General features: G+C 56.9%; 6 protein-coding genes across 6 annotated transcripts; 2 read left to right on the plus strand and 4 right to left on the minus strand.

The window, feature by feature from the left end:
* Positions 1–1,325: 1,325 nt before the first annotated feature.
* Positions 1,326–2,924, minus strand: CGGC5_v017277 (uncharacterized protein; the record flags this gene model as incomplete). Its single annotated transcript, XM_032027685.2, has 2 exons — positions 1,326–1,746; positions 1,816–2,924. The coding sequence occupies 2 exons, from the start codon at positions 2,922–2,924 to the stop codon at positions 1,326–1,328; spliced, it is 1,530 nt and encodes a 509-aa protein (XP_031875954.2).
* A 299-nt stretch (positions 2,925–3,223) lies between these two features.
* On the minus strand, positions 3,224–4,042 carry CGGC5_v017278 (uncharacterized protein; the record flags this gene model as incomplete). Its single annotated transcript, XM_032027686.1, has 1 exon — positions 3,224–4,042. One exon carries the CDS (start codon positions 4,040–4,042, stop codon positions 3,224–3,226), a length of 819 nt encoding a protein of 272 aa, XP_031875956.1.
* Positions 4,043–4,272: 230 nt separating this feature from the next.
* On the minus strand, positions 4,273–5,289 carry CGGC5_v017279 (uncharacterized protein; the record flags this gene model as incomplete). The annotated part of the gene is made up of 2 exons (XM_066153879.1): positions 4,273–5,214; positions 5,266–5,289. The coding sequence occupies 2 exons, from the start codon at positions 5,287–5,289 to the stop codon at positions 4,273–4,275; spliced, it is 966 nt and encodes a 321-aa protein (XP_066006735.1).
* Positions 5,290–5,428: 139 nt separating this feature from the next.
* Positions 5,429–6,921, minus strand: CGGC5_v017280 (uncharacterized protein; the record flags this gene model as incomplete). The annotated part of the gene is made up of 3 exons (XM_032027689.1): positions 5,429–6,370; positions 6,417–6,485; positions 6,535–6,921. The coding sequence occupies 3 exons, from the start codon at positions 6,919–6,921 to the stop codon at positions 5,429–5,431; spliced, it is 1,398 nt and encodes a 465-aa protein (XP_031875960.1).
* Positions 6,922–7,209: 288 nt separating this feature from the next.
* CGGC5_v017281 (uncharacterized protein) lies at positions 7,210–7,867 on the plus strand (the record flags this gene model as incomplete). The annotated part of the gene is made up of 2 exons (XM_032027690.1): positions 7,210–7,357; positions 7,419–7,867. The coding sequence occupies 2 exons, from the start codon at positions 7,210–7,212 to the stop codon at positions 7,865–7,867; spliced, it is 597 nt and encodes a 198-aa protein (XP_031875958.1).
* A 23-nt stretch (positions 7,868–7,890) lies between these two features.
* On the plus strand, positions 7,891–8,487 carry CGGC5_v017282 (uncharacterized protein; the record flags this gene model as incomplete). Its single annotated transcript, XM_032027692.1, has 1 exon — positions 7,891–8,487. One exon carries the CDS (start codon positions 7,891–7,893, stop codon positions 8,485–8,487), a length of 597 nt encoding a protein of 198 aa, XP_031875963.1.
* Positions 8,488–16,138: the final 7,651 nt, after the last annotated feature.

Genomic DNA, 16,138 nt, shown 5'->3' on the forward strand with positions numbered 1-16,138 from the left:
ACTTGCGCTTCTCTCGTCCCCAACCATCAAACAAGTTGGGTTCAGTCGCCCGGCTAGCTCAATCGGTAGAGCGTGAGACTCTTAATCTCAAGGTTGTGGGTTCGACCCCCACGTCGGGCTCAATTCCCGTCAGCGATTGGCATCCAGCTTCTTTTTTGTGTTTTTGATCTTTGGAGATTACCTTTTCTCACGGTTGGGCTTGCGTGGGTCGCTGCGACACATAGAATCGAGCTGAATGGCTTGCCTCGCGTATAAACGACATGGAGCGTTGCAGAAGTACTCCCACCTTTGACGCCGAGAACGACTTAGATGATCACGATATGATTTCAACGTTGTGGACTCTGAACTGTTGGTTTTTGTTAGTTGAAGCAGGATGGTTGAGGCAAAATGCTCACTTACGGCACACCAATCCCTGAGCGACGCAAAACTATTGCTCGGCGTCTCTGGACAGAGTTCTGCTCGAAGCTTTGACTGATTACAGTGCACTCACATTGATCGGTCGCAATTACATTGGTGTCTCGACCGCCGGAGTACCCCGGAGGCATGCTGCGCGATATGCTTTAGCAAGCGGTTCATCAGCTGCCTGGAATCACTAGAAAAACTCCAGCTTAAGGTAGACGCATCCAACGGTAAACTTGCACGGCCGGAAACCGTCTTCTGAAGTGTGTTCGTGCGTGGCACCTTCGGCCCACCTACAAACGGGCTCCTCCGGTTCTCGCCCAGCAACTACAGCGAGAAAAACACTCAGCAACCTCGAGAATCGCCGACAAACATGACGGCATTCACGCCTTGGCCTTGTTACATCCCCCAGTATGTTGGAGTCATCATAGTGCATCCTTTCAGGCTCGGCATAAGTTGATCTGCTTGCGGCATGGATGGTCCAGACAGGAGGAGGTACGGCGGACTGAAGGGCGGCTTATGTCACCGAAGGGCTAGCGGGTGCATTCGATAAAGTACATTCAGTCTGTAATTCCCAAGGTGGTGAGTTGACTGGGCGTAGAGATGCCTGACGGTCTCCTTAAATGGCACCTAAAAACGTTATCCAGGATCATTATGCAAGACAGGCTATACAAGGGGGCGAGACGGACAAGCATCACCAACCCAGCGAGGCGTTCACGCGGGCGCTCGAGATGCACCGCGCGGCGCAGCGTATGATGGTCGAGGCGGAGATGGCCATGAGGGAGCATGGGTTGTTTGGGTATGTTGGATATGTTCAGTAGCGAGGGGATGCTAGTCTACATGGTCGTTTCAATACATCGTTTGCCCGCTAAGTCTCCCACGCACTCTATGCAAGGTTTGTATGTCCCAATGTTGAACAATCTAACTCACAGCTTCCACCACGCCTTCCTCCCCCTCTCCCTCTCTTCCCTGTCCCTCTCTTCCCTCTCCCTCCTCCTCCTCGGTCTCCGCTCCTCCACCTCCCTCGCCTCTTCCTCCCCACCCTCACCATCTCTCAGCCTCTGCCTCTGCCTCACCCCCACCGCCTCCAACTCATAGTCCAGCACCGCAAGCGCATCCTTCACCCGCCCAAGCAACACCTCGAGCCCCTCAAACGTACATGCACCGCGTGTCCCCTCCTTCGCCTCCGCGCGTACCCCGTGTAGCGTCGCGTTGAAGTCGTACACCCTTCCCGCCGCGTCCTCCAGCATCCTTGTCGCGGACTCGAGCGGGGTCAGGAGGGCGTCGCGGCGCGGGAGGAGGGGGGTGAAGAGGCGGTCGTATGCGTAGAAGACGTCTTCGGCGGGGCTGTGTGGTGTGTCACAGAGTCAACGCGGTCCTCAAGACCTGGGTGTTCAGGGACTGCAGTCGACTCACAAGGTATTCGGGTCCAAGCTGCCAACGGCGAGTTTGAACGCGCCCAGTACATCCCCTTCCATTCCCCTCGCCTGCCTTAGCGACTCCAGGGCCGATTGCAAGGGCACGGCGAGGGCGTTATGGTCGTCCCACCAGTTGGGCAGCTGCGCCGTCACAGCGCGGAAGATGCCCTCGGCCGTGCTGTTCCACACACCCTCGCCACCACCTCCGTTCCCCTGCTGTTGTTCCTGTTCCTGTTGCTCCTGCACCTGTTTATCGATCCCCCACGCCATCAGAAGCACCGTATCCCTCAACGCACCAACCAAATTTCCCGGGCCAGCGCGCGCGCGGATGCCTACCAGCACGCGCGCGAGGTGCACACTCGTATCGTCCAGCAGATCGACAATATCATGGCACACGCCCGCGGGGATGGCGAGGGCGCGTCCGAGGGTGCACAGCTCGGTGAACTCGCGTTGCACGGCGGGGAGAGGTGTGGCGGGGGTGTTGGTGTCGAGGAGGCGGATGAGGCGGGCGTAGGGGTGGACGAGGGTGGTCAGGTTGCGGAGCGTGATCGGCCGTGGGCGCGGCGGTGGCAGTGGTATGATTTTGATGGATCGGAGGTCGGAGTAGCTCAGGACGGCGGCAAGGATGAAGGCTCCGGCGATGAAGCATGCGATGATCAGGGGGACGAGCCAGCGCCGGGCAGAGGGGTGTGACGGGACGGCGATGGGGTCGTAGTCGATGACGGTCAGGTTATGGTGGTGGTGTTCGGAGTCCGGGTCGGAGCAGTAGGAGTCGGAAGAGGAGGTGTCATCATCGAGAAGCACCTCGCTGCGGTTGCTGAAATGGATGCGCAGGCGGCGGCGGGTGCGCCAGGAGGCGTGGAAGCAGAGTGAGAGCAGCTGGCGGTTGAAGGGCGGCGGGAGAGCGAGGGGGAGGTTGAGCTGGATGGCCTGGCCGGTCTGGTCGTCTTCGTTTTCGGTCTTGTTGTTGTTGTCGCTGTCGGCTTCCGTCTTGTTGTTGGTGGTGATGCTACTCTTGCGGCGCCGTCTTCGTGGCGTGGTTTGCAGACCAGGCGGAGGGCTGTCCGACGGGCGGCGGCTGGACTTGCTGCGCGTGACGGCCGGCATTGCATCGCCTCATCGAGGAAGAACACGACGCAGGAACTTGATGGGAACCTACACGAGGAGGGCGGCTTATTCGTAGCCCCTGACCAAGGCTAGAGCGGCTGTCATTTCATTTCAACACGATGCAAACGGCGACGGGACAAACACACAAATTGAGGCAATCAACACATGCCACAAACATCTCAGGAAAGCAAACAGTAGCATTCAGGACTGCATAACTCTCAAAGACGCGCACAAATCTCGACATACACGGCAACGAGTCCGTAAACATATGATCCAATCAATTGACCTAACACGACAATCTACTCTTTATTGTTCTTGGCGGTGTTCGCGTTGGCCTCCCGCTCCATCATCGCGTGGCGATGCCAGTGCAGCACCTTGACGCGCACCTCGCAGTCGACGGCCTCGAAGAGGTGGCCCTTTTGTTCTTGCAGGACGCGATCTAGTTCGGCGTCGATTTCCTGCAGCGAAGTGAACGGAGCATACAGTGGCAGTGGCAGTTGTTGGTGCTGGTGCTGGTGATCCTGGTATTGCTGGAGGACTGACGCCGCATCATGTTCTGGCTGTGGCGGGGCCTGTGGCTGATGTGGCTCAGCAAGTGGAACCGAGGGGCGTGGCTGATACTGGAAGCCCTGTGGCTGGCGCTGCTGTGGCTGCGACTGCTGCTGCTGCAGCTGCTGAAGCTGCACCATCTTAGTGCCCCGCCACGAATCAAGGTACCGCGGGTCGCGCATCGCCGCTTCCACCGTCTGACGGTCCTGCGCCGACTGCAAGCCCGGCGCTTTGCGAACGAGCTGGCCGACGTTGGTGAGGCCGGAGCGCATGATGCGCGAGGACAGGACGGAGCGTCTGTCGTCATCGTCATCAGCATTATTGGCGTTGATGGCGGTGTTGTTGGCGGCGTTGGCGTTGGCGTTGGCGTTGGTGGTGCTGAGGGTGTTGTTGTTCATGTTGGTGGCCCAGTTGGTGTAGGCGTTGATATTGGCACCCTCGCGAGCAGCTGTGGCCTGGTTCTTCTTGGCATCGAGCGCTAGATATTCCTTGTCCCTCTCACTCAACTCGCGCTTGTTCTCGAGGTACTCGGCCATCTCGCGCGACGTGATGGAGTCTGAATCTGGCATGGTGACGGTGGAGGTGAGTCTGTTTAGACAGACTTCTGCAAAAAAGACAGAATAGATGCAGAAACGCAGCACATCGTATTTCCAGACTTCTGCTCCTTTATGCTGCTTTTCATACCGTACGTCTTCCCATCCAATCTCACTCTTCGAGACAAGAACCACCCACGAGACACCTAACAAAGAAGCCCACAGACACTGTCCCGTCACGCGTCTCCCAGAACCCTCCTGTCATCTCAATTTGCATTGCGCACCACTCCTCCAAGCAGCCGCTCCCAAATAGCACCCATCGGCGGCGCCTTCGCCCCGCCCACCTCCCGGATCTCCAACTCCCGCACCGCGGCACGGTCCAGCGCGCCCTCTAGTACCCGTAGCTCCTCCAGACACCGGTCGCGCATCGCCTCGGCCTCCGCCCGCTCTTCTGCACCGGCGCGCGCAATGCCATGCTCGAGGAAGTCGAGGTGCACCTTGAAATCGAATAAGTTGCCGGCTGCTTCGAGCATAAGGTTGCGGAGGTCGGCGAATGAGAGGGCGTCGAACTCGGCGGCAAGGGCGTCAAGCTCCGCGGCAGCGTCATCCTGCTCCTCCTCCTCTTCCTCCTCTGCGACGGGAGGCAGCTGCGCGCAGTGCGCAACTCGCGATCGGATCGGGGTAGGCGGTGGGGTGAGGATGAAAACATTCGAGACCGAGTCCTCCGGGCGCACTGTGCCTCTCTCATCCTCATCCTCATCATCTCCATTCTCACTCTCACTCTCATTCTCAACCTCCTTCTCATCCAGCGCCAACAACCGCTCCGCATCCTCCTTCGAAAAACTGACCCCATCCCACTCCTCCTTCACAAACGCCTTCGCCCACTCCTCATACACCACCTCACCATCCTCATCATACCGCCATACCCCCGCCTTCCCCAGCTCCCTGAATGTTCCCTGCAGCGCGTCCTTCATCCGCGGCACCATGAGCCGGTCGAACTCGGCGCTCCACCGCTTGGCGCCGGGGCCGGGGCGCACCATGTGCATCGCCGCTTCAACCTCGTCCATGTGCCGCGTGTGGCAGCTGCGCAGGTTGAGGGAGTGACGGATGATGTGCTGGTTCATCGCGCGCGCGCAGCGCAGCGCGGGCCCCAGACGTGCCGCGTGTTGGGAGGCTTTGAGGTTCCTCAGGGGTCGGCCGCATACTTGCTGGAGGGCGTTAGCTGACTGGCAGTGAGAACTGAGGGAAGGGGGGGGTACGGTTTCGGAGTTGGATTGGCACATGACGGGCGGATGAAGCCGAGATTAGATGAGACCGAGATTGAATGATTGAATACGGAAATGATTGAGGTGGTGATCACCGACAGCCGAGGTCTGACATCTGGTGGTGATGACGGCAAGTTACAAACACACAAACGGCAATCTACTTTCCACCAGCCTCTCTGGCCTTCTTGCGCTCTTCCCGCGCCACCCACGCCCGGAACCGCTCCATCTCTTCCTCCGTGAAACCACCTCCAATGACAGGGTTGTTGCCGCCCTTGGGGGAGACGCTGCGGCTGCGGCCCAGGCCGTTTGCGCGGTTGCGCTGCCGACCGCCTGGGCCGAACATGTTGGGGCTGGTGCTGAATAAAGCCGCGGGGGTGTCTTGAGTCTCGCCAAAGTCTGGAAATGCGCCTGGCACAGTCGCAGTGTTTCCAACACTAGGGAATGCGCCGGGCACAGGGGCAGTCTGTCCAAGGGAAGGGAATGGGTTAGGTGAAGTGTATCTGCCGCCTGCTGGTGAAGAGTTGGTGGTATCTCTGCGCGTCTCTCCAACCCGAGGCAACGGGTCGAAAGTGGCAGTGCCTTGGACGGTCTGGCCAAGGCCAGGATTCAGGGAAGGATAAGCTGTGTCTCTGCCTGTGACTCCCAAGCGAGGGGATGTGACTCCCAAGCGAGGGGATGTGACTCCCAAGCGAGGGGACAGGTGAGTGACAGTGGCTGCCGTCTCTCCCACGGGGAGATATAGGTCAGTTGTCGCAATTTCTCTGCCCGGTGTCAAAGGTTTCGCAGCACCTCTGCCACCGCCTGCCATCAAAGGCCTAGCGCCCGGCAGCAGGGTAGTAGACACGGGTAGCCGCGAGCTACCACCCGTCAATGCCATGGCAGGCGTCTGCCGCGTTTGCGTTTGGATGTGGCGCGGGCGACGGGGAGCAGGGGGCGCGGGCTTGACGGGCGTTGTTTGCGGAGCAACGGTGCCCATGCCGCTCAGATTCAGGACTGAGCCCAAGCCGCTGAGGTTCAGCAGGTCTGCGGCAGCCTGGGCTGCCTCATTGTCAGATTGCTCTGGTCCTGGAGCGGTTTCCGCCGACGGCTGTTCCTGATCCTGACATATGTCAGTGTTGTCTTTGTGAAGGTGAGAGAGAACTAACCTTTGCGGCTGCGACATCCTTCTCACCCGCCTTATCCTCCTTCTCCTCCTCCACAATGGCGAGATATCCCTGTTCAACATTAGCATTCTGTCTTTCACGGAAAAAGGGGGAAACGAACCTCTGTAGCTTCTTTCCACGGCCTACACGTCACAAACCCCCGCAGGCTCTTCACGCTCTCCGCCCACTGCGCAGGCCACCGCTCCTCGTCCTCCTCATCTGCGGCAGGGTCGTACAGCGGTTGCAGGAAACGCGCGCGGCGCACGTGCTCGTTGGTGATGGTGTCGGCATGCGGCTGAGCCGGGTCCGCGGCCGCGTAGCGCAGGAGCTGCCGCGCGCGCAGGCTGTAGTCGGTGGCCATCTTCCTGTTTCGTTTCGATGTGACGAGTTGATTGACGCGGAAGGTGCTGCGAAGGGGAGCGTCGGCGGGCCAGTCTGTTTGGGGGTCGTGGTCGCGGTATTCGGCGAGGTGGATGGGGGTGTTGGGCGTGAGCAAGTGGCGGCCCATCGATGGTAAGGCAAAGATTTGCTGATACGGGGGTGAGAAGTGAGGGTTGGAAGGGGGGATGATATATCCTCTTGGTTTTCTGTTCTTGTTTTGCCGGTCTGGATGAGGCTGACGAGAAAGCCTTGACCAGATCTGAAATGTGACGAGGCTTCTTCGGGTCGCATGTTGTTTCGGCCCGTGTCTCGTGTCTTCTTTGTCTATCGCTAACCATCGAGCAACCCTCAGCTCAAGTACAAATGCGCGCATCACTCCCTCTATCATGCCGCGTCTCCAGTCTGCATCACCACAATGCTCCCCCACGGCATCCCCTTCAACATCTTCGTCGCCGTCTGCGTCCTCTTTTCACTCTACCAAGGCTGGACCTGGTGCTCGACACCGCCCCCCGCCCTCGTGATTGAGATCAGGAAGCCCGCTTCAACACAGACTGTCACCAAATGTAAGACACTTCCCCCCCTCTGTTGCCCCTTTCGAGGCAACCACAGCTAACCGTCCAACAGCAAGCGAAACCGTCACGCGAATCTGCCGCGCCTACGCCGCAATCCTCTTCGCAGTGCCCACGAACCGCCCGCCCTCGCTGTACGAATACCTCCACATCGCCGCCGCCTGCGCCCCGACCCCGGCGCGCTCCAAGTCTTCCTCCGCCCGGCGCTGCTCCACGCACCAGATTTATCTGGCTGTCGAGGGCACGTTGATTGAGTACTTTCCTCACGGGGGTTTCTTCTCCAACTCCAACTCCAACTCCAATCCCGATAACAACAATCGTGATACGAACGAGAACAACATAATCCATAACAACAACGCCGTCGTGACTGCGCTTGTCACGGCCATCCTCTTTGACGAGGACACGCGCACCGTGTACGACCACCTCTTCGAGCCTTCACTCTCTGGCGGCGCGAGCGATCGGATTGCGTTTCTCCAGGAGAAGTGCGGCGAGGCGTGGCGGTAGCTTGCTTACTTGCTGCTGCAAAGATGATGACGGAGGAGGAGCTTGCGACACACAAGGCTGGCAAGGAGAGGCTCCGGGCGGAAATTCGTGCTCAGAGGGCTGCGAAGGAGGCGAAGGAGAGGCAAGTGTCGGATGCCTCTGATGTTCCCCCGCAGGAGTCTGTGTCAAAGTCTGGCGAGAAGACACAAGTTAGTACCCCCATTTCCACCACCACGTCCTTCAGAATCAACACCACTGTCACCAACGTCATCTTCACCGTCATCACCACAATCCTCTCATGGCTCTGGTCATGGTTCACCTGGCTCCTCACCTTCCGCATCGTCTACATTCCCTTTGGACTGTTCTACTTCTTCACCCCCGCCCTCAACACTCTCCACGCCACCCTCTGCACCACCATCCAAACCCTCCAGACCGACACCCACGACGTATCCATCGCCTCCGCCGCGTCCAACTTCGCCCTCAAGAACCTCTGCCCGTCCCAAGCCTCCGAGGAGCCTCTGTCCTACCCCATCGCGCCCGCGCCTCCCGTTCCACGCTACGGCGACGCCCTCCCGAACCTCGCCGCCTGGGCCTCCCTCGCAACAGACTTCACCCCACTCCCGCCGTCCGCCGCCTTTTGAGGGTGCCGTCCGCACCGCCCTGGGCGCTGTGTCGTCGAACCAGCGCGCGGCCCGGAACATCGCGAGGGAAAAGAGCGCGGGGAAGGTGAGGTGGTTCCACGTCGGCAAACTCAACACACCCGCCTCGGCTGCCTGCGCGCGGATCGGCAGATTGAAAATTGTGTTTGACGGCGCGCTGCGCACCTTCAGAGACCTCGTGGAGCAGCTGGAGCCGGGTAAGGTGGAGGAGACGTTCGGGCCGGTGGAGGCGACGTGCGGGTGGAAGAAGGCGCTGGGGAAGAAGGAGAAGGCGCTGCGCGGGGTGGGGGATGGAGATGCAGACACAAGGACCGGGGAGGTGTTGGCTGTGGTGGAGGCGCAGGGGGCCGTGGCGGGGATCGCGTGCGAGGCAGCCGGAGCCGAGATGAAGCAATTGAGATAGTTGCGGGGACGGTTGAACAGGGGTGTTGTGCCCGGGTTGGTCGAGCTGGCGAGGGCGGTGCGCGGCGTGGAAGAGGAGGCGCGGGAGAAGGGCGGCTGGGCGACGGGCGCGGATGTCATGAGGTGGGAGGAGGAGCTGAAGGAGCTGGCGGTGGAGTTTGAGAGAGTTGTGAAGAAGGCGTGGGATGCCTGGAATGGGGAGTAATGGTGTTTCGTTCGTCTTGGATTAGATCATGGGTAGAGGAGTTGGTCTTTGGATATTGCCGTGTGGAAATCTGCTTATGTAATGTGGCTTGAAGTCGTGTGTTCAAACGGTAAGGCAAATGCGCCACCAACTCAAAACCAACGTCTGACTTGGATGATATCGCGAAGCACTTGCATCAGCTTCATGGATCGGGATTTGCGCAGTTGTCGAGAAAGAGGTCGAGTCTGGCATTTCGGGAGGCTGCATACATCCCAGGCTACCAACTGAGCTTCCGGCGTACGGCGTTGCTCCGTTGTGTCGAAAGCCGGCGACATCGTCATGCGTGGGAGCGTGGGAGCGCCGTCGCATCGCAGTCAAGAACTAATTTGAGCGAGAACGGCAGGATGAATGGGCCAAGCTAGCAACTCAGTGGAAATGAGCGTAATGTTAGAGAAGAAGAATGGGTTTTGCATCCGGGTTGATGGATTTGATGTTGCAGTCGTGGCGTGTTAGTGTGACGCGACGCGACCTTTAGGGACGGCTGCCCGGGCGGCTACAAGCTGCAGCAATGGCGGGTGGTTGGCGCCCTCAGTGGCCACATGCCGATTTCAGCTTTGGAATCGGCAGGTGGTCGCTGAAAGTTCAGTGGGGAGGCAGAACCTGGAAGCCACCTCACTATGCATGGGCCAATCAGTGGCGTGGACTGGTAGCCAGAAATGCGCTACCGACAGGCATGCTGCGTAGCTACAGTGCACCTACCCACTGAAAGGTACGTATCGCTACAGGTACCTACATGGTGGAAGCCGCCAGGTAGCTAGCAGTGCACCAAGGCGCTAAAGACGAGTTGCTCTCAAGAGAGTGACAATCAACAACGTTTTCGAATTTGCCATCGACGAGGAACTCGCATCCAGAATGGAGTGCACATACACTTGCTAACCTTTCTCGCCTCCCTTAACATACAAGTACTGCTCGTTCCAGTGTCACCCTGGAAAGTCATACCCTTCTGACTTCGAGAGATCAAGACATCACCAAGGTACGTACGAGCTGCGGTGGTCGCACTGGCCCAAGCTTCTGACGCCGGAATTTCCAACCCCAAACCCCACTTCCTGAGTGAGCGGCCAATCAAACCGGTCAAGGGGTTCGCAGCAAGTTTCCCCCTGAACGTATCGCGCCGAGGCACCTTATGAGATGGCATATCCCAACTTCTGACTCTGTATCCATGTCTGTTCTTCAGGTATCCTAGTCGAATTCCTCTTCTTATCGTCAATTTGTATGGGAGTGGTGCGGGCACATGTTCGACTGGGTCCGTCTGCAACAAACGCCCGTTGTTCCACACTGCTATCATAACATCCCAGTCTTCTGACCGTTTCTCTTCATGATTCAAATTGCATATGAGGTAGCAGTCAAGTCAAAGCTACCTCTGTGGCCAAATCAGCCGACTCAGATTCACGCAAGAGCACCTGGTGATCGCGGACACGCTTCGCCTCATCGCAGGCATCAACAGTTTCGCTCCACAACTCCACCCGCGCGATCTGACCTGACAGCCAGCCCAATTAGCGACAAGTCTTCGGTTGCCATTATCTGCGAAACTCATAATATTCTCTTCCCGTTGCTGATTCCGACACTGATGATTTGTATTCTAAGCCAAATTGGGATTACTCTGTGGCTTCTGATTATGTTGCAAGCGGGTGCCTGACGAGTTGTGCCCCCTTGACTATGTTTCTGCACCTTGCTGATTGACATGATGCCGTTCGCGACCGTCCTGGTGCTGATGACGTTAACGCCATCGGCCTTGATGCTCATCGGCTGGCTCGCCCGGATGGACGTGTGAAACCTGTGATGTCAACATCGCAGTCCGCCTGACAGCCTCGGCCTGAATCTGGGCGTTGCGGTCGTTGTCCCGTCTCGTTGGCACCGGAATCCGTATCGGCTGGTTGCTCATCAGCTTGCCTATGCGCAAGTCATACTCCTCGCTGGATTCTGCCTCTCTTTCATTGTGAGTCTTTTTTGACGGGTAGTTACCATAGCCTCCGAAAGAGGTGATCGCGGGCTGGCAAAATGGAAGTTTCAGGGTGGCAGACTGGACCGATGACAGAAGACAGGGCTTTCTGAAGGCGCACTTGACGAAGAGCAGGTGGTGGTTTGGAAGGGAAGGCGGGGGGGGAGGCGTGACCTGAAAGTCCGGATGATCGGGAAGTTGTTGCCGGCCAGCACTTGGGGCAGGTCACTTTCCGCTGGACCATCTTTGAAAATATGGACATAAGCTTGAGGCAAGGAGGAAGGCGGACACTGAGGGAGGCCTCCGTAGGGATTAAAGAAGCAAAGTCGTTCCAACGCTGCCCTAAGAAACACCAACATTTCCATGAACTTTGGGATCATGTTCGCTGTGATGGCGCGTCTAGCTGTGAAGACATCCTCACGCTCTAGCCCGGCGTTTGATTGCACTTCCTTGGGTATGAGTTCGTGGGCGGCTGAAACGAATCCTTTTTACGCGAGGTCGACAGCGACTTTCGATGTGGATGATGTGCCTCTCAAGGTCGGACAGCAAGGCAGCATCGATGCTGAGGAGGCTTGTGAGCTTGCGCTGAGGACTAGGCCTTGGTTGAAACGAGGTTCCAAGGTTCATAAGCTAAGGCGAGAACGGCACGCATCATGCATGCCTCTTGAATCAGCGGTCCGGTTGAAGGCACTGCCGTTGAGATGACCGGCAGATCAGAGTCAGTTGGACTTGTGCATTAATTTTATACTTGGGCAGGTACTTGTACAGGTGCAGCTGTGTTGTACTTGCTGTTTCTGAGTGAGACTGGCTGGTTCTCAAAAGGCAGGCAGGCATTTCTGTACCTGCCCAGCCAAGCCATGAGGTCGCAGCTCTTCAGGTCCTCTCTGCCGTTTCATGCTCTTGCCCAACAAGCTCCAAGTCCTGGGCCATCGGTCGCATGGTCCATTGGCTTTCCTTCTCCCCTCTGCCAAGATCTCTCGCCGCTTAAATAAAACGGTGCAGTCCATCAGACTTCATCCGTCCATCCATCCCAACCAGACGACATCCTCCCAGTCCCCTCGACTACTACGCACCGTCAATCTCGTTAACAACCCCAAGGACTGACGACATGGTGGTATTTTGCACCTTTCCAGACCTTTGAGTTCCATTTCTCTGACCCATCTCTTGTGCAGATGCCCAAACTCAGAACCAGCCCCTCCAGACCCCTCGGCACAAGCAATGCATGACGAATCAGCCCCCGTTCGGATTCAACTCCTGCGGACGAGCTTCGCGATGTTCCCCTGACAAAGAGGCGGAAGAAACAGACCCATGGGAGTCCGGCGAAACAGAAAGAGGGATGGCTGCTGGTAGCCTCAAAGCCGCCCCCAAACGGAGGAAGAAGAAAGATTCAGATGCGCCAGAAGGCGATGAGACTGTTGCAATTCCAGTGCAACGGTTTACGACGAAGAAGACTCAAGATGAAGGGGACGAGAACAGAAAGTCTATGCCTGCGATTCCTGCGGTCTTCCTGAACAGGTTTGTGCCGTTGCTGATCGGGATCGGTGTTCCTGGACGCTGACCAGAGCTTTAGATGCGCCTCCTGGGGAGCAGCTTGCTCGTCTCAACAGCCTGATGAGGATTGAAGGACTAGCATTTGAGAATAGCGGAAGGCTGTGGATGTGGACAAGCTTGAGGTGGCTGGCGTTGAGTATTTGGGGAGATGGATGGAATTGGTCCGCGGACATGAGGGGGAAGTCATTGCTTTGGTGCCTAATTATTCAATCCACGATGCGTATAATCATACTCTCTGACGCGAAAACTCCAAAAAAGAAGATGAATCGAGACGGGAATTCTGCTTCTTCAACCTTACCAAAGCCACCACTGTACAAGCTGCGGGTGCATCATGCGAAGCAGAACTTACGGGTGGGTGACAGTGGGTGCGGGTGGCAGTGGAGAGAAGTGCTGACGAAAAGTCGGCAGGAGAAATTGGTGCCAGCTGCCACCATTGAATTTTGTGCAGCACCTTCCAAGTGATTTGTGTCTTTTCGCGACTGGCCCGCCCGCTTTCCCTCTTCGCACTTTCCCAGGCGGGCTGGGAAGGTGCTGCCTTCAAGTGTTGTCTGTTTTCCCTACTTCCTCCGTGGGTCGTTGTCTCTTGCTTCCACGTCGATGCCTTGACCCTCTCCTTCTTTCCTTCTAACTTTCTTTTCATACTTTCGGCAGGTTACCGCCCGCGAGCACATCTTTATGACTGCCGCATGACTCTGACGGGGAAATATGTGAGAGCCGAGATGGTCCTTTCTCTGTTGGGGTTTTCTACCCTTCCACGTCGCTTTCCCTCATCCCCCTCGCTCGAGTATTCTTGCCTTGCAAAACCAAATCCTCTCGCCTGAACGACCATTTCCAACATACCCCTCGCCGTGTCTCGGTTCCCTCTTCTCGTCAAAAAAGCATCGATCTCAACTCCAGTGCGTCATCTCGCCTCTCAGCTGTTCATTTCGAGGCGGCTCTTTGCACGAAGTCCGCACCGCAGAATTCTCCATCCTTCTGGATGTCGCCGTTGGAACGAGTCCTTTTCCGATCCTCGACCGCCATGCCAGCCAGTTCCATCAGGATGCTCAGCATGAGCGATCTTCGAGGCAGCCAATGGGTTGCTGCCGACATTGTTACGAGGCCGATGCAATCTAAGGTATTTGCAGACCAAACTACACCTCACAGGGCTACTTACCTCCCACCCAGACCACGTTCCACAGAGGACGCTCATCAGGCACGCATTCAAGATCACTTCACAACAAGACCCAACACCCACATGGAACAGAGCGACATCGAAGCCTCGACCAACTTCTCCAAGGTTGGTGTTTCCAAACCCCAACCTTTCTGGAAGTCGATTCCGCTCTACCTAGGTCAGTCCTCTTCCTATATCTGGCGCTGGATCTGGGTGCGTCCTCTCGCTCCGCATATGGGAAACACTCTAACCTTGATGCAGGGAGGACTGCCTCGTTTTCACGCTACGAACGGGTGTCGAGGTCTGTTCCAGCCCTTCAACATCGATCTGGAAGTTTGGGACTGAACCATCGCATCCCCAAAATGCGTGGATCATCATGGCGTGGCACCGCGACACTCAAGTGTCGAGGACCTGGTCCAGCAATCTACGACCATGCACGCACCGCTCTGAAGGATCGGACTCACGGGTGTACGTGCCAAATCACGAACGTTCTTTATGACCATCTAGACTGACGCTATTCCAGATCATTCGTGACTGCATCACATATGTCGAAGCGTTTTGCTAACCGGGCAGTGTCAGTTGGCTATCCGGGCAATTTTGAGTACCGCGGGGCCAAGACTATCACCATCTTCGCCCATTGTACGTGTCAAACCACGAACGTTCTTCATGTCTAGCTTGACTCACGTAGTGCCAGATCACCGGTGGCTATTATGTCACATACGTGGAATACCGCGGTGCGAAGAACAACACCATTCACGACGTGAGTTCCTCCCACCTTTGGCCTCCGCCTGCGGTTCTCGCCAGACCACCACCCCTCCGAGGGCCAACTGCCAACTGGAATCTCACGCTGAAACGGCTCCAGGTCATTCACTCCCTTCGTCGCCTCGGGGCACCAATCTACGATTTCGATCCCGAGACCTACCATGCTACCAAGAAGTCCCAAGAAGGCTCAATTGACCGTTCCTGGCCCACCGCGTTTTTCAGCACGCCGAAATAGTTTGTCGAGGTGCTGGCACGAGGACGGGAGCTGCGCACCACACGTTGCACTTTACGACAAGGGTGACAGGGCATTGCCAATGTATCAAGATGGTTTAGTCTCAGGAATTCGTAGCCAGGTGGAACAGAATGAATGAACCAGAATCGCAACGCACCCATGGATCACCGATACTTTTTTCACCAGTGACTGCCAGGTCTGACGAGACGCAGCCGCCGCTCTGGCAAGTCCTCAGATGCCGGCTCATGGAGTCGAGGCTATCGTTGAGCAGCGGCACCGCGTTGGCTCAAGTTGCGTGGTATCGGCGCTCGTTTCGGACAGGGATGCGTGGGAGAGGACCAGCATGCATGGCTAGCTGCAACTCCCTTGGCCCCGCGATGCGACGTGAATGCTGGCTGTTCCGTGATGGGCTCCGTGATGATGTCTGCTCGCGAAAAAGTGTTCCCACTGACACCGCCCGAAATGAATGTGCCACGTTGTACAACAGATGCAGAAGCATGCCTGCAAGAAATGGTCTCAGAAATGACTGGACATTCAGCCTGTCTTGATGACGATTGGCACGCTCTGGTTCTTGGCAACACGGCGTGAAGTCGGTCTTGGCTCGATCCGCCCGTTTGCCCGGCCGAAGCAACCGGAGATCCCACAACACAAGCGAGCAAGTAAGCAACATTATTTTGTGTTTAATATTACAGAGTCCTTGTCCACTAACTCATTTACGCTCTCGCATCTTTGCACGTGGGTTACTCTCGCAATCTATTTCTTTGCGTCGGGCTTTTCCCCTATCTGTACGGGTTGTTGACCATGAGTTGTTCCAGTCTATGTTGGTTTCGAGCAGAAGTATTGCTTATGATGATGATGTTATCTGCATCGGGGCAGCTTCCTCGTAGGGGCTGTGCTGGGCTTGGTTTCGGTGCACTTTACCGCAAAGCTCAGCCTCATACAGCACGAGTTAAAGTGACGGACGCTGGTTGTGGCATGAAACTGTGCATGCTTGGACTCACCTTGGTCCCGCTTGATGCAGGGGAAACAGGCAAGCGGTTGGATACAAGAGACTTGAGATACGGTCTTCTTCATCTTGGGCATGCCGGCGGAGTCAGGAGGAGTCATGTTATCTCTGTGCCTGCCATCAGGCATCTAGGACTAAGGTGTGTTGGAGGGAAACTTGGGATTCTGGCGTTGGGAAACCGAACAAAGACGGTCGGGATATTGGAGGAAAGATGATGGCAATAAGTTTCAGGCAGCCTGTGCCATCCTGTTTATTACAGCAAGCTTTAATGGGTAGTTCGTGTACGGCGACCGACAGCGGCGAAGAAATCTCAATCCAAACAAGGGGTGAGACCAAGGCTGCTT

This window comes from Colletotrichum fructicola (genome assembly GCF_000319635.2).
Source record: "Colletotrichum fructicola Nara gc5 chromosome Unknown KSG_Nara_v1_contig12, whole genome shotgun sequence".
Classification (NCBI taxonomy): domain Eukaryota; kingdom Fungi; phylum Ascomycota; class Sordariomycetes; order Glomerellales; family Glomerellaceae; genus Colletotrichum; species Colletotrichum fructicola.